This window comes from Spea bombifrons, chromosome 5, assembly GCF_027358695.1.
Source record: "Spea bombifrons isolate aSpeBom1 chromosome 5, aSpeBom1.2.pri, whole genome shotgun sequence".
Classification (NCBI taxonomy): Eukaryota; Metazoa; Chordata; class Amphibia; order Anura; family Pelobatidae; genus Spea; species Spea bombifrons.
The window spans coordinates 66808468-66830972 of record NC_071091.1 but is presented as its reverse complement, the minus strand read 5'-3'; the positions used below and the strand labels follow the sequence as shown (position 1 = coordinate 66830972).

At 38.3% G+C, this 22505-nt stretch overlaps 1 protein-coding gene across 1 annotated transcript in view; it reads right to left on the bottom strand.

Annotated features, from left to right (window-relative positions):
• The window catches only part of JARID2 (jumonji and AT-rich interaction domain containing 2), a 77815-nt gene that overhangs the window by 10474 nt on the left and 44836 nt on the right, over positions 1-22505 (bottom strand). Inside the window, exons 3-9 of the mRNA XM_053466847.1 lie at positions 21822-21954; positions 16809-16978; positions 13948-14124; positions 8906-9117; positions 5379-6396; positions 847-1343; positions 277-369 (exon numbers count right to left, since the gene is read on the bottom strand). Coding sequence (XP_053322822.1) covers positions 277-369; positions 847-1343; positions 5379-6396; positions 8906-9117; positions 13948-14124; positions 16809-16978; positions 21822-21954 — 2300 coding nt within the window. The remainder of the gene's footprint in view (positions 1-276; positions 370-846; positions 1344-5378; positions 6397-8905; positions 9118-13947; positions 14125-16808; positions 16979-21821; positions 21955-22505) is intronic.

Genomic DNA, 22505 nt, shown 5'->3' with positions numbered 1-22505 from the left:
GTAGCTGTATCCTTGTGTATTAAAAGACACAATTAATGTGCACAGCTTTAATAAGATACCATGGTAGTCCTGAAAAGATTGATTAGGTATAAAAATATATAAGCATCAATCATTACAGAAACTTCTCCTCTAAGGATAAAGTCTATAAACTAACAGACTCTCAACAAATACATTTCGCCCAAGCTCTACAATACATTTGTCCTTGGAAAAGCCATATATAAAGATACTAATTTCAAACACACTATGGTTAAAAGTCCTCCATCAATACAAGTTTACCTCAACTTCTGCTACTGTGGGCTCTTTGTTGAAACACATGTTCATCACGTTCCTGGCTGTCCGGTAGAAGGTTGTGAGTGACATAGATCTTCCCTACAGAGGAGACAAGATCAGAATAAACATCATCATTTACACTCTTCAAATTTCTCACGTGCTTCCTAGCTTAGTATAGGTTTACATTTTTGGCTTGTTATCAAATTAGAGTCCAGGCCCCCACCTCATCACAGCCAATCGTGAAAGGCAGCTTGTGGACTAACAAGTAGTGATGAAGCAGAAAACCAACGCTGAACTGTTGGGGCTACACTGGCTATAAGCCCACTGATGACAGCCTTGATACCTACTCTGCTTATGAAGTGTAGTAAAAGATCAGGTACGCAAACTTTTTAAATGCTATTGTACAATTATATGGAATATGATAGTACTTTTTAGGTCAATACATAATACATAGACAAATTGATGTTCTAAGGAGTTACACATTCTAGCTTCTAGTAACGAAGGGGGTATGTAAGGTGCTCATGAAACAAAAAGGTGGACATAGGGGTGTGACCTCCTTACAGAACCTGAACTTACTTTGTAGATACACTTGTGAAGGTCCCCAAATAAACCCTTTTCTTCCGGCTCTTCTTCTGCACATTCTTTTTCTTGAGGGAACAGCCTCCTCCTGCCATTTTTTGTTGGTACATCCATCTCCCTTAGCTTCCCTCGAAGGCCATTGCGTGGCACCACTCCATTTATTAGTCCATTCTTGGGCTCATATCTGGGCAACAAATGTAACTTATAGGCATTTTCCGAGTGACCCTCCAGTGGACCTTTCTTTTTCTCCAGGTTTTCTTTCTCCTGCAGGACTTCCTTCTCCAGTTTCTTGTGCTCTTCAGTGGAAAGTGAGTCGTAGGAGAGCAGATATTGGCAATACGCCTCTTGCAGCTTTGCCAGACGATCCTGTGCAGTTTTCGGGATGCGAAGCAGGTCCGCCAGTTTACTCCATTTCTTGAGGTCAGTCACTTGTTGCATACCACCCATGTCGTTTATGAGTTGGAAAAAACGAGCCAGATCTAGCTCACAACCTCCTTTAAAGACAGGTTGTGAGGGAAACAGAGAAGCATAATTAGTAAAAGAAAAGGACAGGGTTGCCTGCTCTTACTCAAAATACGAGTTAGGCATGATGACCTGCTAAAGATTTTTCATATTTATTGCTAGCACCCTTTACTGATGGGTCTTACAGGCTATTAGATACTTGAGTAAAATTACAAAGATATGCCTGTTCGAGCCAAACCATCAAACCAGCTTTTGTGCAAGCCCTGAAGTGAGACAGGGTACTAATCTCCAGTGCAGGAAAGAGACCACTTATTGAGTGTTGTCATAACACAGTTAATAAAGAATTGCAATACTCCCTACAAACACGTGGTGTCTACTAGAAAACAAAGATGAATTTTGCATGCAGCCTCACCCTTGAGATTTGCTAATATTTATAATAATGTTGCAACAGCAAAAGGGGGATTTAATACGAGCTCTTCACTGAGGAATAAGGTCAGAAACAAAAGCAAAAAATAATAGGCACAGTGCTATATTATAAAGCACTGGAGTATGAGTGAGTCATATTATGAATTGATCTAAAACAATCATTTATAGTGTCATATGTTGTCAAAAGACAACCGTACAGCAGGTCATCAAAATATTCTCAATAGAGGTGTTTTAAGCGTTGCTAATCTTTGTTTTGTGAGTACCATGAAAAGTAATTATAAGAAGAGAGTAGACAACACAGAGAAAGTTTTGCCTCTTTTGTGTTCACGTCGGAAAGCAACAGTAAACAGAGGCTATGCTTACGTTCCCTTTTGTTTTCTCTTTAAACATTTTGACTTACCACCAGAACACACAAAGTCTCCACTAACATTAGCAGTGAGTAGCACGTTGGTTGCAGGCATATTAGGTCTTGGGAGATATCTACATATTGCTGGACCTCGGGACTAGTCAGAGGTACTCTTGGGTATCTTCTACATACCGTTAGCCAGCAGAAATCAAGATATGCTGCTTAGGACCACACTGTGCATGGATTTAACTTCTGAATGTGCCCAAGGTCAATAATGGTGTAGTTCAATATACATTACCACCCATTCTGTCTTTGTGTCAGCATGGTGGAAATGTATAAAGGATGTTATCTAAAATACATAAACAAAGCTGTTAAAAAAAGAGAGGGCAGTGAAGTATCTTCTGGACCGGTCAATATCATGCGCAGTCAGAGATGCTTGAATGCCTGGTAGGCATATTGCCACAAAGAAACAGAGAGAGAGAAAGATGAGTTTTTAAAGAAATCCTTTAAAATAAAAATGTGTGTTTCTTCAGGGAACTCTGTATTTAAGTAGGGTTGTCACAAGTGTAGAGGGAGCCAAGGGTATATTTCCCTGGGCTTCCCATTCCAAAGATACAATAGTTGCTTTACTCTTTATACCAAAGGTTCTGCTTGTGTGTTTATATGTTACACCCCCCCGCTGGTGACCTAGACCACGTGTACCCCGGTAAGTGTGGTACCTGATCCTATCAAATACTTGTGACAACCCTTAATATTAATTATGTGTGTATTACTTATACATGCATGTTGGTGTCAGCTAAATGATATGGGAATATGGTATGATTTTAAGCAAACAACAGCAGTATTCCATTTCCTGAAACTATTATGGTCGTAACTGTAAGACGTAACCTGCTCAATTTTACATTTGTCTGTGTAGCCTGCTCTTAATGTCTGATGGATACAGAGAAAATGTTCTCAGAATGCATGTAGCCTTATTAAAGGCTTACCAACTATCCAATGGCTTTAGCCATATCTGCAATACAGCCCATGTTATTTAAGGAACAATACTTAAACAGTCAAATATGGCCACACACGACATCTATTAGCAATTAACCTCATTGCTTTTGTGTCTTATGTTCTTGAATTCCAATGAGAGATTTACAGCTGTTTAAAGCACAGTCAAATACTGCTGTTTGAATTACTTTGGGGGCAATTCTGATGTTTAAGTTTCACAAATCCTGATAAAAATCCCCCTTTCCATTTGCAGTTTAGCCCCAATTCTACTTTTTTCAACTTTACTTCATTTGTGTGAAGTATAGGCAGCTATCAGGCAAAAGGCAACTGGTTTCTGCATACAGTGCTGACACACAAGTGCATTGAATTAACAGGTCTAACAATATGGTAGGATATTGTTTTACCCTAGTTGTGAGCTGGGCTTCTGCAGATATACACAAATACAGTTAACACAGAACAGTAACAAAAAATAACCCTCTTTTTGGAAGAGAACGAAAAAGAAGGAAAGCGAGTGAACAAGTAAGGGAGGGCAAAGTACTTGCATGGAGCAAAGTGCCACTCATTGGACAGAATGAAACCGCAATAAAAGCTAAGAAGACTAATTAAAGTGGTTAAGGAAGGTGTTCCAACAGCACAGACCATATTTACAAAACCGTAATAAGTATTTAAAAAACTTTGTATCGGTATTATAATAATAAAACACCTTCGAACAGTTGCAGAAGAGCTTATTCTGCTACTTCTGCCACTAAACGTGTTCTTGCTCCACAGAAGTACAAAGCCCTTTTTATATTAAACTTTTCAGCTTGGAGGGACGTATCACAGTGTCTGTTCAACAAAGATACCACATTTCCAGTGATTGAAGGACGCAGGAACAGTAGCATGATCCTTGGGTTAGGTCAGCTGGTTCCTGGTTCTTGACAGTGTCCTTGAGAAAGCCTGAATAGTCCCTCAAAACTAGAAAGTTGATGGCAGAGGACAATAGTCCTTAAGCCAGCTATTTGTGTTTGTTTCTTGTCATTATTATCACATTTCCTTAGAAAGGCACACATTTTAAATTGATGCAACCAGCATTAAAGGAACGTCAAAAGATCAATCATCACATCATCGATGTTTAAAAAAGTGGGAGTATGTTTTTGGATGTGTATGCAACACAGCGGGTAAGCAGAGGCATCAGAGGTGTAAGAATATTGCACAACGGGCAAAAGTTTGCTTACAGTTATGCATTACCTGTAATGGAAACGCACAAGAATGTGTTATATTGCAATAAGATAAATATGCACGGACAGACGCGGGATTCTGTGCAATCAACAGGGACACATTACTGATGCAGACACAAAAGCACCACACAAAACATAAGTAGAGAATTTACAAAACGTACAAGAAAAAGTTATTTAAAGGAGTGGGAGAGAAAGGGGGAAGGGCTAAGCAGCTTTGGAAAGATAAGCTAGGAAAGATGGTGGTCCCTCTCTCTGGAAAGATGCCAAGCGGAAAAAAAGCTAATACCGTAATTTTAGAATTTGATGACATTTTTCTTTACTCTGGAGACAGAGCATTTTAGAAAGGACTCCAGAAAAATAACTTGTTCTGTAATGTTTATCATAACCAAACACATGCCAAGATGGAAAAAAAGGTAGTGGGATACAAGCTAGACGGATGATATTCACACGATTGACATTCCTTTTAACTATGAAAAAAATCACATCTCTTTGATTAGTTACTTTTTTGAAGTCAACCAAAGATAATGCATAGAATTAAATATTTTAAAGGAAAATTATACCCAAAAATAAGTTAGGCTTGGCTCACATGCCCTCACACTTGCATAGTGTTCTGGGACCCCACCATCTTGCTTTTATACAGTTTTATCAGTTTATTTTTTAATGCCTTTAATAACTATATTGAGCTACAAAAAAACTACTGTCAAACAATAACACTGCTTAGTAGGTATTGTATAATCCCAGAGACGACTTGAAAAGCAGCTTGCAAAGGTTGCATATAACAAGATGGCTGGTCCCTTTGATATTTCAAAATGTCTGTCATGTATATATATATATACCAAAAACAAAATGTGGCAAGTGAGCAACTTAAATGTTGGCTATAATTTCCTTTATCCATGTTGTCTGTGGGGTGTATAAAGCATTTATTCATGATTACATCACAAATAAGGAATGAAATCAAGCCATTGAAGAACAAACCTAAACAAATGTACCACGTCTGGTCACCCTATCTTGAATTAAAAGGTGAAGAACAACCGAAGGTGAAGTAGAAACCCTCCACATGCGCTCCATCAGTTTGATACCCTTACCTATCAGTGGGAGCTCATCCATGGTGATGCCCTGAGATTTGAGGTGCTTTTTGATGCAGGCAAGCCGCTGAACATTTGGACCCCAGCGACGACCAAGCTTGTGAATATGCTGGATCTGGGTCACAAATCGCATCTCGTCATTCAACTTGCACTCCGGTCTCCAGTCTGGGGGGGGAATCACCGTGCACATCCCATACTTCTCCACTCTGGATCGGATAGACTCAATGTAGATCAGTGGGTCATGGAACTCCTTGGCAGAGGGTCGAAGGATAGGTATCTCACACATGGCTGTACACCTGGGCCTCCCGGTGTTTTTGTCTGGCTTTGAAGAGTCCAGCTGTTTGTGTGAGGAATAGGTGTTAGAGGTAGAATTATTTTCACAGACAGCACCTTCCGTTTTCTCGTGTGTTTTTGTATCTGGTGTGCTCTTGGCTACTGAGACCCGCTTTGGCCTGTTCCTCTCCAGCATCTTCTCTGGCACTTCCTTCTTTGTGTGTCCATTAAGCACCGGTTTCTCCGCTGCTAGCCTTTTGCTGCGCACCTCTGGCAAGCTGGCGGATACTTTAATTTTCTTTAGAGAGGGCTGTGCCTTGTCAGAAAGGTTTGTCTCCTCTAGACGTCTTTTTGAATTCCGCAGTCCCTCCCGTAGCTGCCTCCCTTCCTCCCTAGTGCATGTTTTTTTGTTCAACTTGCCATTCACCTTGACACCGTTAATAACAGCGGCACAGTTGGGCTTGGATGTGGAAAGAGATAGCACCTGTTTGCGAGTTTTTGCATTGCTGCTTTCTGTGGTCCCTGAGATTGTGTGGTGAACAGACGAACTGGTTTTGCTGTGATTAAGTTTGGTTGCCTTATCCAGTTCTTTCTTGGCTTTGGTGTATGTGACAGTTCCCTTTGTCACTGTTGCAGTATACTTCACAGTTTTGGACGGCGAAGGTCTTGCTTCTCTCGTCTTTTTGGCACTGACTGCATTAGAACCAGACGATGACACTCTGGTAATTCCATTCAACTTGGAAACCTGGGTTGACCACGGCAAAACAAAAAAAAAAAGTGGTTATGGTTATTTTTGTTAAATCGGAATTAAAACAGTGCTATGTTTGTCCATAAAATACTTCAAAATCATGCCTTAACTTGCTGGTTTAAAAACTGTAACAACTCAAACTACGATGCTTTCTTGTATTTTTATATATGATAGCTACTACATATAAATTAATTTATAGAAGCACTAGGTGCACTTTACATACAGCTTCAGATCACGTCAGTAATTACAACGCTCAACCGGACCAACAGGGGGCTCAGCTGAGCTTTGTCAGCACCAGAGTGGTGAACATCTGTAGGCGTTCAACACTTTTGTTTCCTTAAGGAGAACAAAAAAGGCCCTGTAAGACCATATGCATAAAGAGAAGGCGATATTGTATTTGCAACCTGGTGAGCATACAAAGAAACTCCTTTAGCAGAGCCTTGAGCATAAAACATCTCACAAAAACCTGCTGCATATAAGCTAAAGCTAAGATGCAAAGGTCAGATTGAGACTCACCAAAGCGACCACTATACTGCCTTCTTTCCATGAGAACTGAATTCTCTGGACAGCTGCAAGATGAATGGGAGTGCTCGGAGCAGCAGTTAAACAAGTGCCCTGGGGTTACCCGGCTGCTGCTGCTGCACTGAACAGTTTTCCAGTAAGAGTTCAAATCAACTTGACAAAGAGGACCACTAGGCCCTTGGAACACAAAGAGTTAATGTTCGGACATGATGACTAACAGGTTGGATAACTGAAAAGATCTACTACCTGATCTGGATTGGGGGGGGGTTTAAATAAGAGTACCCAGTCCGACATCACAAGCCTGTAGTCTCTCAGCGTGTAATTATAAGCATCTGTCTCCACCATTAATAGATCCCAGACTGTCTCCGGTTTAATAACCAAACAGCCTGTCTTTTATTTACTGCTCTCAAGCTTTAGCATGGATCTGTCATTAAAAAAAAATTATTATAATCCCCTTCACCGTTAAAATTGTCTTAATCTGACTTAATGAACACCACTATATTTTTTCAGAATCATGTAACCTTGGAATTCTGTCCAAGTTCCTTGGTTCTTCTAGCAGATCATATCATTGTTGTCACTATTTATTGATGTTCAGCAAGTATCCATGATGTCTTCTCCCAACTGCAGCTGTAAATGCGTGTGTTGATGTTGCGCATACCTTTTATAGTGTTATGACTGCTGTAGCTGATTAAAAGGGCACAGTCCGCACAATATGCATATTTACACGTGCACTGCAATCCATGACATACTAGCACCATCGGTGGTATACACTGGATGATTTGAACGGGTTAACCCCTTTTCTTTGCGTATCTCAATAACATAGAAACTATGTAAATTCCCCTGTAAGCAGGCTCCTGACAATCTGACCCTGTGTATTAGACACTAAGGGCTGCATACATGCATGAGCACGTGTAAGGATTGGACAAGGATGCTTGGTGAAAGGTTGTCACTGAATATCTCATCTGAACTTTCCACATCGGAAAGGTATGGTATTATGCATAATGCAAATGTTTAAGAGTTAACAAGGCATCTTGCAGAGGAGAACATATAGCTTTTCTTAGGCCACATCCTGCCATAAATGTTATCTGGCAACCTGGCCAGATCCCACCATAAAATCAGTGGGGCAGGAAGGGCATCCAAGCAGGGCATCTTCAAAGGATGCCGGATGTCCTGTCCTGCCATAATATCCTACAGGCACTGGGGTTAAAGAGGGGACACAGCACCTAGCATCTTCAAAGTTATAATTTCAGAAGATAGATCATCTCGCTATCAGGTACATAGGGGTAGTTGTACATTAATAACAATGGAGTGATCACATTTCAGGCAGGAGCTTTACTGCCCCGCTCACGCCCCACAAGACACCAAAGTTATGCTATGGTCCACTTCACAAACCTAACAATTCTACTATTCTCATAGATTTTTTTTTGTTTTAGTTTTTTAAAAACCCAAAAACAAACAAGACAGTAGAGCCTTTGAAGAACGAGTGGCTTCGACTAGTCACTATTTGAATAAAGGGTGGCTTTTCCTTGCAATGCAAATGGTTGAACCGAAACCAGCTTAATCTCCATTCTCCTTAAAAGTATTTCCCCATGCTTTATGACAGGTTGGAAAAAAATATTGTTCCAGCAAATGAAAACTGTGGCCATAAAAACATATTTAGTATTTACAAGTTATCATTTGGAGTGTCTGAAAACTTAAGTTGTGAAAGTAATGAGTGATTGTGAATATAGACCCTGAAACACAACCCAAAGCTCTTCATATCGTGTTCATGAAAGGTAAGGTATTGTGCCACATATGCATTTCAGGACGTTGATGCTGGAACCTGCTCTGCATTGTATGGTGTCTAAATATTATCTGATCTCATCTACAGATTCTAGTTCAGGCACCTCAACCTCAATTAAAAAAAAGCTGCATTTCAACCACTGAACTCAAAAAGTTGGATCTCTAGATAAATGACGAGAACATAAATGTGACAGAATCTCACCTGTTTTCTTAAGTCCTGAGCCGATCTAAGATGACTGTGGTGGTTATTAGCAGCGAGCCCTTTGGCCAAGGAGCCCGTGTTTGAAGCAGGATGGTGGTTAGCAGCCGCGGACTCTCTCCGGCTCTCAGACTTATGATCACCATGCCGCTCTTTCCTTTTGTGTCTGTGAGACCTTTCCTTCTCTTTTGACGATTTATAAGACCCATTAAAAACTGTAGGAGGAGGAAAAGAAAAAGCAATCTAATATTTAAAGACCAGAAGGATATGACTGATCTGACAGGTCATTGTACCATCACATCAATATATGACAAAGCTTCTCTCCTCCACAATATTGTTTCATTCGCCATGTTTTGAGAGTTTGAAAACATTACATTGGTAAATACTAAATAATCATTTAATATTGAGAGAAATACATAATTAAGTTAAGTTAATTCAATTTGCTCCTGACATAACATTCACATGTTGCTCATGGTTATAAGTTGTTAAAAGTGTACACAATACATTCCAGGATGAAGCTGAGTGTATTGAGAGTGTCGGTACTCGTACACAACCCACTCGCTAGAAGATAATGCAAAACATCCATCGGGAATGTAAAGATTTTCTAGTAATTTTACTATGAGGAGCAGTCCTGTAAACAGTCACGGTAAGGTAAAGCAAGTATAATGACGTGTTATTTTGTATTGTTGCATTACATTTGGTAAATTGAAGGCTTGTTGCCTCTGTTGATTTTGCTATAGGAGAAACTATTTCATTTTCCCCACTAGACTGTAATTGATAAACTGGCCTAACATTTGCAAACCTTGTTTATTACAATTTTGCTGAATTTTTTCTTTTTAATTTTTCATTTGCCAGTTTTATCCTACTGCAATCTGGGTAAAAATACTCACTAATATATATATATATATATATATACACACACACACACACACACACACACACACATTTATATATTTGTTCCCTATATGTATGCTTCTTTTTTAACAAATCGCAAAAAACGTGTTAACCTTGTCATTAGCTAGAATAAAAGTCGTAATGGCCACAATGGCGACCAGTTGAGTTGTTTGGCCTTGCCACCTGCCAGTCTTAATACATATATCCATGCCTTTTTTGAGATTATTTTTAGTGCCTACATGTTGATAAAACAGGAACACTGCTTAACATGTTTGGCTATGCTCATCTGCGGTCACAACACAACTAGGAACGAAGCCTTCAGCACACTCCAGACAGAAAGGAGATCCTCTGAACAGCATGTAGTCAAACAGGGCAAAGGAAAGCAAGGCTCTAATGAGATTTTAGATATTTAAGACCATGCCAAAGTGGGTCCAGATTATTAAGATACTGCACAGCTGTGTGAATACATCTCAGTCACTGTACAAAAATCATCAATTAATTAGTTCCGGTATGGGGGGGGTCGTTATGAAGCCATGCGGCAAGCAATCTAGACACTGGCGCTGAAAAGCCAAGCTCAGCTGGAAGCATCCATCCTTGGATGACAAGTGTGCAGGTTAATATAAAGCAAGCAGTAGCAATTTCTGCCCGGCAACAGTGAGCTTGTCATGTGATGAGCTCTCACTGCTGGATGCCCCAGACGTGACGGAGAAACGCAGCCTCTCTCTAACAGCACCACGACTATTAGACATGCCGACTTATGAGAGCACTGGGTATTCCTCGCAAAACACAAACTTTATCTACACCGTTATTAGCAGAGGGGGTCAAGAGATATTTTCCTTTTGTGAGCCTGACACTGGATAGAAATCCAATTGTGTTGGACTTGGCTGCTGAACAAAGAATATGTTACTTAAAAGGAACAATACAAAGTAATAGCTCCTCAAATTACCTAGGGCCACATATATTATAAAAGACGGGTGCTGATAGTTTTACCGGGAAGTACTACCAGTATAGGGTTGGACCAGATGGCTTGGTTTAGGGACATTCCAAGGTCGCATACAGCCCAAGAAGAATGCATATTAAAATAGCTACAAACTTATTAAATATACATTCTTTACGTAAATATACATGAATAAAAAGCACACAGCTACATCTGCCTTAATCAGCTCATCACTGGCTAGGAAGTGTTCCCATTGAAATCAATAGGTGTACTTTCTGTGCACACGCTGGGGTGGAGTGGTTGGCAGTGAATATGCCATGCTTGCACACTGGTAGGCAGAAAATGTTTTTTGCCTGCAACCTAAGGAGCCTAGGGGTTGTGGGTATAGTGCAAGAACATAAGAGGAGATTCTGGTGAATACTTACTTTCATTCGTAAGGGAAAATGTTAATTTCAAAGAGACATTCAGCTATCATTTGCATTAAAGCGCATATGATGGCTAAAGTGTTCCTTTACATCGAAGTCCAAGCTTCCAAGATTGGAAACAGACAGAGGGATACTTGATTCAAACTAAATTTATTCATAACTATAACAAAGAGAACATTTTAATTAATTCAATTTAGTTAATAGTGACAGCGACGGGTCTCCTTTAAGTTCAATCACTGTAAAATTCTTCTTAAGGACTAGTGGGTCACAGTGACAAAAGCACTCATTCTTTGAGAGAAATATTCACAAATAAACTGGCGTGGTGTGAGGTCCGCGGTTAAGTGCTACTGAGCTTCTCCAGAGGGTTGAAAAGCATATTTTGAAATCTAAAACAAAAAAATTTGTGGCACGGCAGGAACCACAATCACTCTTCACAATATGCTAAATTTAGACTATAGGAAACATCTATCTAAAACACATCTTGGGATCTGGGTCATTTATTAAGGTTTGTTTTCGGACGTAATGCAGAGATCTCTTATGCACATAGCATTCCCTGAAATAAAAGTAAGCAAACACAGCTTTCCTGCACACTACTGCCAAAAATGTCTTATTTATTTGTCAAGTAGTACAACTCTAAGCCTAGTCTGTAACAAGAAATGATATGGTTATTGTCACCTCCACTGCACAACTATGGCCTTCAGGCAAAAGTTGGACTTCTTAACCATTATCCCTAACCAGCTACTTTTTGTCTCTCCCCCCCACCCATATACTTAAATATGAAAAGTAGGTTTTTATAACATTAACAGTTTTGACAGATCTTGTTTAAAAAAATCTGGATTCACAAGATAAACAATTGTCTTCAGCAGCATATTACTCAAAAAACGGTATTTCCAATTTCACGTAGTTGCCTTTGGACTGAATGCTGATTTAAAAAAAATAAATATTTGGCATCATAATCATTCTGTAAAATAAGAATGGTGTCTTTGAAAATAACATTGCCCCGTTGTGATGACTGTACCCCCAAGGTCTTGGATGATAATTTTAACGGTCTTAGTGCTAATGCTTGGGACATATTTGTTCCTGTGGGAGGCCAGACCAATTTATATTGTTTTACTATGGTTACAGTTAAGTGACACCAACTAGAAAAATATTTTTATATAGATTTTTAGCTTAAAAGAAGCACTCCAGCCATCATATATAGGATATCACAGCTGTCTGTCCCCTTTAAGTTCTTTGGGTGTCCCTCTTGCAAATGCATGGAGGATTCTGAAAAATCCAGCTACAGTGGATATAAAAAGTCTACACACCCCTGTTAAAATGCCAGGTTCTTGTGATGTTAACCCCTTAAGGACAATGGGCAGTCCCTAAACCCATTGAAAATAATGCATTTTGAGGCTGTCATTAAGGGGTTAAAGAACGAGATAAAGATAAATCATGTCAGAACTACCCGGAGCCTTCATGTCAGAACTACCCGGAGCCTTCCCTTGCGGAGTCGGCTGATGTCTGGTCACTCAAGAGCTGTAATTGCTGGCTAGAGAGCTACCAGTAGCTTGCAATCTCCTTTTGGAAACCTACTCTCTAATACGTTACCAAACAGAGATTATTGTGAACATAAGTCTGATACTGAGAATTCGGCCTTCTCTGCAATGCAATATTTCCGGGGAAGGCAGCATATTATATATTGCTGGTTGAGCCATCTACATTTGTCCATCACACCAAGCGTTATGATTTTCTGCCTCATTTATTGCCATATCCGACAGGCCAAAGGAACAACGTGATATTTATATAGACACGTTTGCACAGCGGAGTAAAGTTGCATTATGTGCTTGTCATATCATCTATGCGACAATGACAACACGTTTTACGCGCTAGAACTATTTTCGTCCATAAAGTATCCAGTTTTAAAAGCCTCACTAACAGCGTGCTATCCTAGGCTTGACCCAGGGAAGTGCCTTAGCGGTCCCCTCTACAACCACAGTATATTTCATATAATATCTCAGCACTCTGGTTATGCTATGGGGACTGTACAGACTTAACATAGCCTTCCATCATGTAAATGGGTTTATTGGTGAAATCAGGGGCCAGTTTTGCGGCAAAGGGGCTGTTGGCCTAGTCCAGAAGATGACACCGAATACAAACCTCACTCAAGTTAATATCATACACTGCCTTTAATAAAAAAAAACACAAATGACCTCTGACAAATACACCATATTAACACAAAATACTGAACTATTCAGATGACTAAATGGGGCTTCCAAATAATCTCAAAACAATTTTCTATCCTCTCAAAGAAGTCTCAAAACAAATTGCAAATGCATTTAAGTTTTTCTAGACTCTGAAACCAAAATGGTTTTTCAATCTCTATACAATGTAGAGACTGTTAGACCACAAACCACTATCACTTGTACCCAGGCTGCTCATAGCCAGAAACCAACCATAGTACATGAATTAAAGGACAGAAATAGAAAGGGGGGAAAAGATGTACCGAGATCAAAACAGATATATATGCATAATATTCTTTTCCTGTAAGATCACACATTCTTAACAACATGCACAACAGGCAGATGTGCAGGACTCAATTACTAGTTTGCTGCCAAACACAACCCTAAGGGTCAGGTAAGGGGGGGAAATAACATACCTAAGTAAGCAAACTTATTGCCCCCAAATGATCACTGCACATTGTCACAGGGCGTTTATGACATACGGAATTTCCAATTTACTAAAACTTTTCACTATCTCTTGTACTTTCCCCAAAATTGAGAGACCATTGATAATATCGAAGCACTTACTATGTCCATTGGTAACGTGTTTGTGCGTTTTCCTTTTCCTAGGTGTTGAATGGCATGAGGATGAAGTGTTAGTGGTGAAGGTTTTTGCGTCCTCAAACTCTAAATCTTCTTCTTCGACATCTTCGTCATCTTGAGAACTTCCAAAATATGCCATGCTGTTGGGTAACGCAGGAGACCCTGTATGAGGTACAAAACAGAATGTTAAATCTACATCTGGTGAAGAAACATCATGGCAGTATTGCGTTTTTTTTTTTCTTTGCCATCTCCTTCTTTAATATGCACTATATAACATTTAATTTGTGAATATAAAAACCACATACATATACATTACACACAAATTATATTTATAATATATAATAATATCCAATGTTTGCTTTAGTGGAAACCATATATTATATATATATAATGTGTGTGTGTGTGTGTGTATTATATATATATATATATATATATATATATATATATATATATATATATATATATATATATATATATATATATATACACACACACACACACACAAACTGCTTTAGTGGAATTACCTTCCAACACAGGCGTTCTGTGTGAAGCATTTCTCCATGACTTTTTTTTTGTCAAACAATGGTTAACATACATAAACATATATAGGACATATAAAGGAGGTGCAGTGATCTGATGACACAAGTACATGCAACATTGAGCAGACCATTATTGAAATTAGGATTTTTTTTGTAAACTGCACTTCTTGCTGAAAGATGGCCCTTTTTTTCCATACAGAGGCTTAAAACAGAATAGTAATAACCCGTAACAATATGAACACATGTTAATATGCATAACAAATGCAATTCATATCCCTGGGTGACCTTTCTAGCCAGCCTGCGGTGTGCCAGGAATCGTTCATGCAGGCACACAGAACACCCTAAACAAATACAGGTCTGCTTGTGAACGGCTTTTTGTGCTCAATCAATATTTCATTCATGCAAGACAGGGGTCATTTTTCATCCATTTTCTGTATGCCACACTGAGAATCCACGAAACGAACCGGAGCACCAAGACACCGTGCATTTAATATGTAAAAGTGGTAACCCAAACACACAGCTAGGGGAATTCGCCTTAAACGATATGTTTTACAGCTACAGCATAAGTAAATAAATAAATACGGTGTACATCCGACAACTCTGCCCATCGCTCATTAAAATAAGACTCATATATAAAATGTTTTGTTTGACGCAATTTCTATTTAATGACTTATGTTAGGGGAACATCCCCAGGCCAGTAGAGCGTATATATAAAACTCTGCATAACATTCATGCCCCGCTCTTTTTACCATGATTAGACTGGCCATAGAGTGTATATATATATATATATATATATATATATATATATATATATATATATATATATATATATGCATATATATATGCCGAAGCAGCACTTCACGCTATTTCCAGTGCAAGCTGGCAGAATGTATCCAATGTTTGCTTTAGTGGAAACCAAGTGTTTCCATCTGGAGGCATTTCAAACTGTGGCAGTTCAATACCCGGCACTGTCTAATTTGAGAAGTGGTTTCTGAAAAATACTGGAGTCTTCTTGAATGTTTAAAATTGGAATCTGGCTTGTTTGTTATTTTTCCTTTGGGTTGACAAAAAAAAAAAAAAAAAAAATTTTGATCCTGTGGATACATCAGATAAATCAAGTAAATATTCCAAACACTGATTACTCTTAATTATTCTTCAATGTTTTTGTTCGGTAACATATTAATACATTTCATGCAGGTGATTAAACATGTTCTCGATATCGGAACAATGCAATCTTGTGTGGAAGCGGACAGATCTTCTACAACGTCATATTACAACGGCTTACCTGATGTTACAATGATGATGTAACAAAAAATTCTAAAGTACGTTTACAGCAGGCACCCCAACTTCAATGTATAACCCATTTTCCTGTTAATATTGCACGCACAGTATATGAAATGTGTATTTCAATATTCAGTGTGCCGGCGTATGCTAATCTGGCTAAAGGTATTTATGGTTGTTGTAGTTCAATGACAGCTGGAGGTCAATAACCACAACAAATGCCAAAAGCTAGACAAGACAGCAATGTTTTTGATTATAGGCTCCTTAGAATTTTCCCCCAAATGTTGTTTTATAATTTTATGTGTAAAGTTACATGAGTTCCAGAAGGAATTATTAGAAAGAGATCTGAGGTCCCAGAAGCTAATACAACTTTACAGCTTTTTCTCAAAACTCTTGCAATCTGTAAAACAGTTGACGCTATAAAAATCATAATTCGAATGAACACTGTTTTCAATTAAAGAAAAAAACAAAAAAGACAGTAGTATGAAAAGCAAAACGTAATATTCTTACTCCATTTACCATGGTGAGCCAAGCGGGGGATAACCCCTAAGAGTTGTCACAAATCATGGTGGAAATATACACGGTAGTAGGAGGGTGATCTTAAAGTGCTGTAAGCTGTTATTAGACAAAAACTTGAATCACCCACAGTCATTCTGTATTAGCTTGTTTAGGCCAACTGTTACTAGAGTTTGAACGGTCAGAAGGAAAAAATATATTAAAAAGCTGTCCTTTCTTGTCCGTTATAGAACACATCACCAAGAAAGTTAAATATTAGACTTTATGATTTCAAAACCCAGATTAAAAGCTACTGGCAGGTCATACAACTTTAAATTATGATGACCACGTCGGCCATGTTTTCCAGGACACAAAGCATAATTAAAGGGTGGTCATAGCCTAGTTTAAAGAGGTCTGTCATACATGTCTGTTCTCGGGATATGAGGCCACTTCACACAATGAACAATGGGGTCCACTGGCTTGGTCCTTAAACATTCGAGCACTATCAAACACGTAAAAAAATATGCTTACCTCGAAGACACAGAAAGGTGAGGAAATCTTCAGTCTTGGGCTTACGCTTGGTGAGGTCAGATATCTGAGTAACTGGAGGTGGTAGCAACGGCTCCACAATTTTAATGGGGGTTGTGCTGGGACTGTTTGGCTGGGATTGGGCAAATTTCCTTTGTGCTTGCAGCCTTGGCCTGCAAAACAATAAAAGCATAATATAATAAAGAACAAAAAAGGTAGCATTTCACCAGTTCTGTACCGCTCGCACACACACTACTCAATCAGTCACACATGGCTTCAAACCAAAGAGGCTTTTATCTACATCTACATCTCTCTACATCTCGCTACATCTCTCTCTCTCTCTATATATATATACAGAGATCTAACAAGAGTATTGTATAGAATTAATTATTGGTAGGAACAGAGAAACACATTATCAGTTTTATATATCGCACCATAGAATGCAAATGCTTAAAATAAAATCTACACGCAGAATGCTATGCCAAGAAACAAAGTACAAAGTGCATACAAAACACATTGTATCTGCACAAGGAACTGCACTTAAAGAAATCTCGAACTGTCAAAAGATCCCAAGCGAATGCTTCAAGTTCCCTGCAGTTGCTACCTTACATTAAGCAGGCACTAGTCATTCTGATGACAACATTACCATACTGACCGACATATACAAGAAACAGATGTCACCTAAGCACCTGGATCTGTAATGTATGGAGACAATGTCCAGGCAATAAGGACTTTAAAATAAATCAACCTTACTTGTACTGAAACAAACTTGCACTGATAAATAAAGAATAACAGTGAGATCTTTTATGGGATTTCCCCTTAGACCGAGAAGGGTGTCACTTATTTTCTCCTTTATGTCTGCTTATTCCCGTTCATGACTGTTCCCATTGTATGTTAATGTGGCACGCTTCTGGTACATTACTCATACGAATCTGCAAACGCCATTACATATATTTATTCAACTTAAACGCAAAAGATTGGAATCCGAAAATTAGAAACATTTTTGCGTGCATCCAAGAACCTCTATATTGGCAAATAATAAGGAAATAAAAACGATGCATTTTTAAATGTTCATAGAAGTTCTAACTCCTTAGAGTTATAAAGTGTTGTAGAGCTGTTCAACTAAAACAGAAGACATCTTTTGTATATATGTTAAAAACCTAAAACTTTAAGTGCAGTATATAGCATTGCTCCTGGGACTTTGAGTAGCGTTTGTGGGATTATAATTTCCAAGTTACTGGCCCAAAATTCTGAATTTGAGGTTATACGTTTACATGGTCTATAACTAATTAATGGCCAATTATCGCTGTACCATAAATCATCGGATCGGGTACGCCGTGGCTGCTTTAAGCCTAAATAATTTCCCAGTATTAACATACTTGAATGCCTTGAACGTTTATAGCTACACACTTTGGGGTTGACTATTGGGCCTGGTGGCTGATTTAAAAAAAAAAATAAATAAATACTAAGTCTGTTGCAAATAATAAATCTGGTTCATTGAGCTCTGGTTTCTGCCAGCATATAAAGAAATGGTCTAGTTAATAATAAGCTGGCGTAGTCACATAATAACCCCACAGATGTGCAGTGAAAGAGGGAGGATACACCAGCAGGTTTCTTGCACCTGTACAGTCTCCAGAGGGGGCTCAAGCGAAGCCCCTTGCACAAAACGGCCTCTGTACTAATTAAACAGCAAGCCCTCTGTGCGTACTTCAGTTGGGTGATACAACAGCATGCGAAGAAACAGACCCAAAAATAAAGGCTCTCTAGAGAAGTCACCTAATGGCAGCTAAGACTTTTAAGCCTATCTGAGGTTATGTCCTTAAATCTTAGTCTGATACATACAGAACGTGACAGCAATAAATAGATTTTTGAAAGGCATCAAACATGAATCTTTTCCAGCCCTGCAGTCAGAGCATTATAACGGTGTCGGATGGAAGATGAATAGACTTTCTTGTACTGAACAAAATAAATGAGAGCCTTTAGTGAGTGACCACTCTCAGAAATCTAGTTCTCTACAAAAATGTAGAGCATAACATTAAGTGACCCCCCCACACTCCTTAAGGACAATGGGCAGTCCCTAAACCCATTGAAAACAATGCGTTTTGAGCCCGTACATGTACAGGCCTTTGTCATTAAGGGGTTAAATCAATCTGTGCATCAATTTTGCCATTTGTAACAATGGTCACTTTATTAGTTGTCCAACTATCTATATCTATATATATCTTATGAAAATAAAATTAGTTTGCAGGTCCTTCTAAAAAAGAAAGTATATCAGAGATGAAGTTCCAAGTTGGTGAAATGGCGCACCACTTCTGCTATGTAAGCAGTAGCGGAGTACAGATAAAGACATACACAAGTTTCAACACATAATGAATTTTATTGTGAACTGCAAGATTCAGCATTTTTTCTTTTTTTTTTTGCATACAGAAGATAATCCAATACTCCTTGTACAACTTTAACACCTATTAGCTTTGGCAGAGACTGCCAAGACACAGGCATGGCATTTTTCCCCAAACAGCTTGGGGTCCCCAGATAGATTTCAGGCAAGAAATGAATATTCACTTCTAACCGGCCATTTCAGTTACATCCAACTAGAAAAGCAAATCCCGTGCCAGGGTCTACACATGTAGGTCTCAACTACTGCATCAATTGCTCCATTTATTCAGAGACAGTGAAGAAAATGTAGTCAACAATTATTTTTACACGTTACTCGGGTACCTATAAGAACAGTTCTGTGGGGTACTGGGGAAAAGTTTAATTATTCAAATAATTTTATCGTCTTTTTCTCCCAGGGTGGTTATAGGTGCACAATCCCATATTAGACATGCTCTCTTTCTCAGAAGGGTGATGATAGCGAGTAATAATTATTCATACATCAATCAGATGGATACCTCTGGGTTAATGTAATGATATAAATAAAAAAATTAGTACTGAAATTACAGTATGTTAGCAATTCTAAGTTCGTATATACAGATAGGATATATAAGGAAACCAAAAAAAATTATTCTACTATATTTTTGTTATAGAAGCATTCTGAGATGACTAAGAGAAACGACTACCAAACAATTTGAAAGATGTTAAGTATCCAGAAGTATATAATATATACATCCCTCTATAAAGAGCCAGCTGTAACATTTTTTTTACAAGTCTAGTTTTCTGGCTCCTCTAATGCCCATTAATGAATGCTTTAACATGAGTGCCAATTTTTAGCTTGCCAGAAAGGGGGGGACTTTATGATCAATTAGTTATTGTAATATTAATCGCACATAATTACCATATATAACGTTTTTGGTTTATTTTATTATGCATGTTCCAATTCCCTACATAATTGCAAAACGTAGGGCATTTAGAAGCATTATGCATAAGGGAACGATAAAATGTTTTTGTTGTTTAATGCAAGATCCAGGAGCGTGATCTTCATACCACAACAACAGCGAAAACCAGATACGCAAGTCTTTGTGTTTAAGGACGACAGAGTTTGGTCACGCAAGTCAAAATATAAGTGTGGGAACCACAAATTATTTGTGAAATACAAAGCTAGAGAGGTTATAAAAAAAAAAAAGGGTCCTTTTTGAATATAAAAAGATACACAGCACAGCAAGCCTAATGAATGCGTGTTGTGATGGGAGAACTGACAAATTAATGTAATGAGTTTGGAGTCAATTGAACCCACTAGCAAAAGCGGACTCCTCTTGATAAAATGTACTGGCAAATGATCAGGAGCTTACAAGTTCCGCTAATGTGAGAAAATCAGTTAGTGCCAGAAAAAGCAAGGATTTAAACTAATAAAAAGCCTTTGGTAAGGCATGCAAACACAAATCCTTCTAGTATTCAACCTTTGAAGCCATTCATTTTCAGTGTTGGAGAAAACAAAGTCCTGCCTCAATCTTTATCATGTACACTAAGGCTGGAGTATTCCTGGGAAAGGAACGGCTATGTATAAAAATATTTTCAGATCTTAAGAAATTCAGTCATTATCGATGTCTTCGCCCACAGTAGAGACATTGCGCTTACAGGAACAAACACCATTATAAAGTGACAGCCCCTTTTGCACATTTTTAAACAGCCCCCTCCAATGCTGAGCTTGTCTGTCAGTGTGCCAGAGGGGTGCCAATAGGATTTAATCCCGAAATTTCGCCACTAGGGGAGAACCCACTGAGATCATGTCAATAACAAGGTAATTCATTTGTTTTTTTTGTGAGCAAAATGTTTGGGTGGCAGAGAGTGGGGCAGTGAAGCCCACAATCTATTAACACGTCCCCAAAAGAGATAATATTAATAACATCATAGAATGTAAAAACATTTCAAGGTGCCCCACAGTAAAATGCATGATCCTTGAATACTACACTTAGTAGGCGACTATGTAAAGTAATACAATGGGGCTAGACTACATAAAGATTTCATTCTTTTTTGATAGACTATTTCCAATATATATATATATATATATATATATGTATATATATATATATATATATATATATATATATATATATATATATATATATACATATATATATATATATATATATATAATGTGTCTTCTACTCTACATGTTGCAGCTTTAAGGAAGTAAAAATTGATTAGTTGCTGGATAATGCTGACAGTAACTATACTTCCATTATATAAAAACTTTGTTTTATTTACACATAACTAAATTGAATGTATAATATTTAATACCATTTAATTATAACCCATCGTCATGGTGGAAACCAGATGTTCTAATACATGTTTTATGAAAACCATGACTTTCCAGTAACTAAAGAAATCCTGTATTAAGTCACCTATATCCAAGTGAGTATATCAGCTGTAATACATTAAGGAACAAAATGAATGCCCTAACCCTGGTAACAAAAAAAGATTAAGCCATTTTCACAAAGGTCCTGTGTGCACAATGAATGCACAGTGTAAAGCCAGATATTCTCTACTCATTTTATGAGATAATGGCATATTATGAATTCCCAATGCGGTTTTATACAAATAAAACATTTTTTCTGCAACTTTTAGGAAACTGCTCACCTTTTCCTCACGGGCCCATCTTCAGAGTCAGAGGACGTCACGCTGTTGGTGTTTGAAGACATTTGTGAGGTGTCATCCTTCTCAGTTTCAGATGACTGTACTGATCCTTTAGACTGTCCTTTCAGGAGCAGACCTGTGTAAACAGCACAATCGTCACCGTGTCGGTTTTCCACAGATGAGATATAAATGATAGTTCAACGTGTTACTATTGATGTGTGCAGCACAGCATAATTCACTGCAGAGGTGACCATGCTAACATAATCTGGCCTCCGCGAGCCCAAACTTATCTGAAGGGATGTAGCAGAGCATGATTTACATGGAGAAGAGACAAGAAAAGGGACAAAAATGTATTTTGCTATAAATGGCTCTTCAGCTACAACAATGATTGACATTAAAAGGGCACCACAATGACATAACGGTTCTGTGATTATACTTTTATTCCCATGCAAAGCGTATGATCTGTTCTGTAAGCTAAATGTAAATAAACTGTTCAAGGTGGAGTCTTCAGGTCTATGCAATACTATAATCATTATTTTACAGGAAAATGAACAGCTGCTCTTAGTTAGCACACACAATTTCAACTGTACTTTTGCTTCCTATGTTATTATTTAACAGCAGTGTATAGGGGTGAGTGGGAAGTCTTGGCATCATGTGAAATGGAGTTACAGCTGCAACGAGGCATTG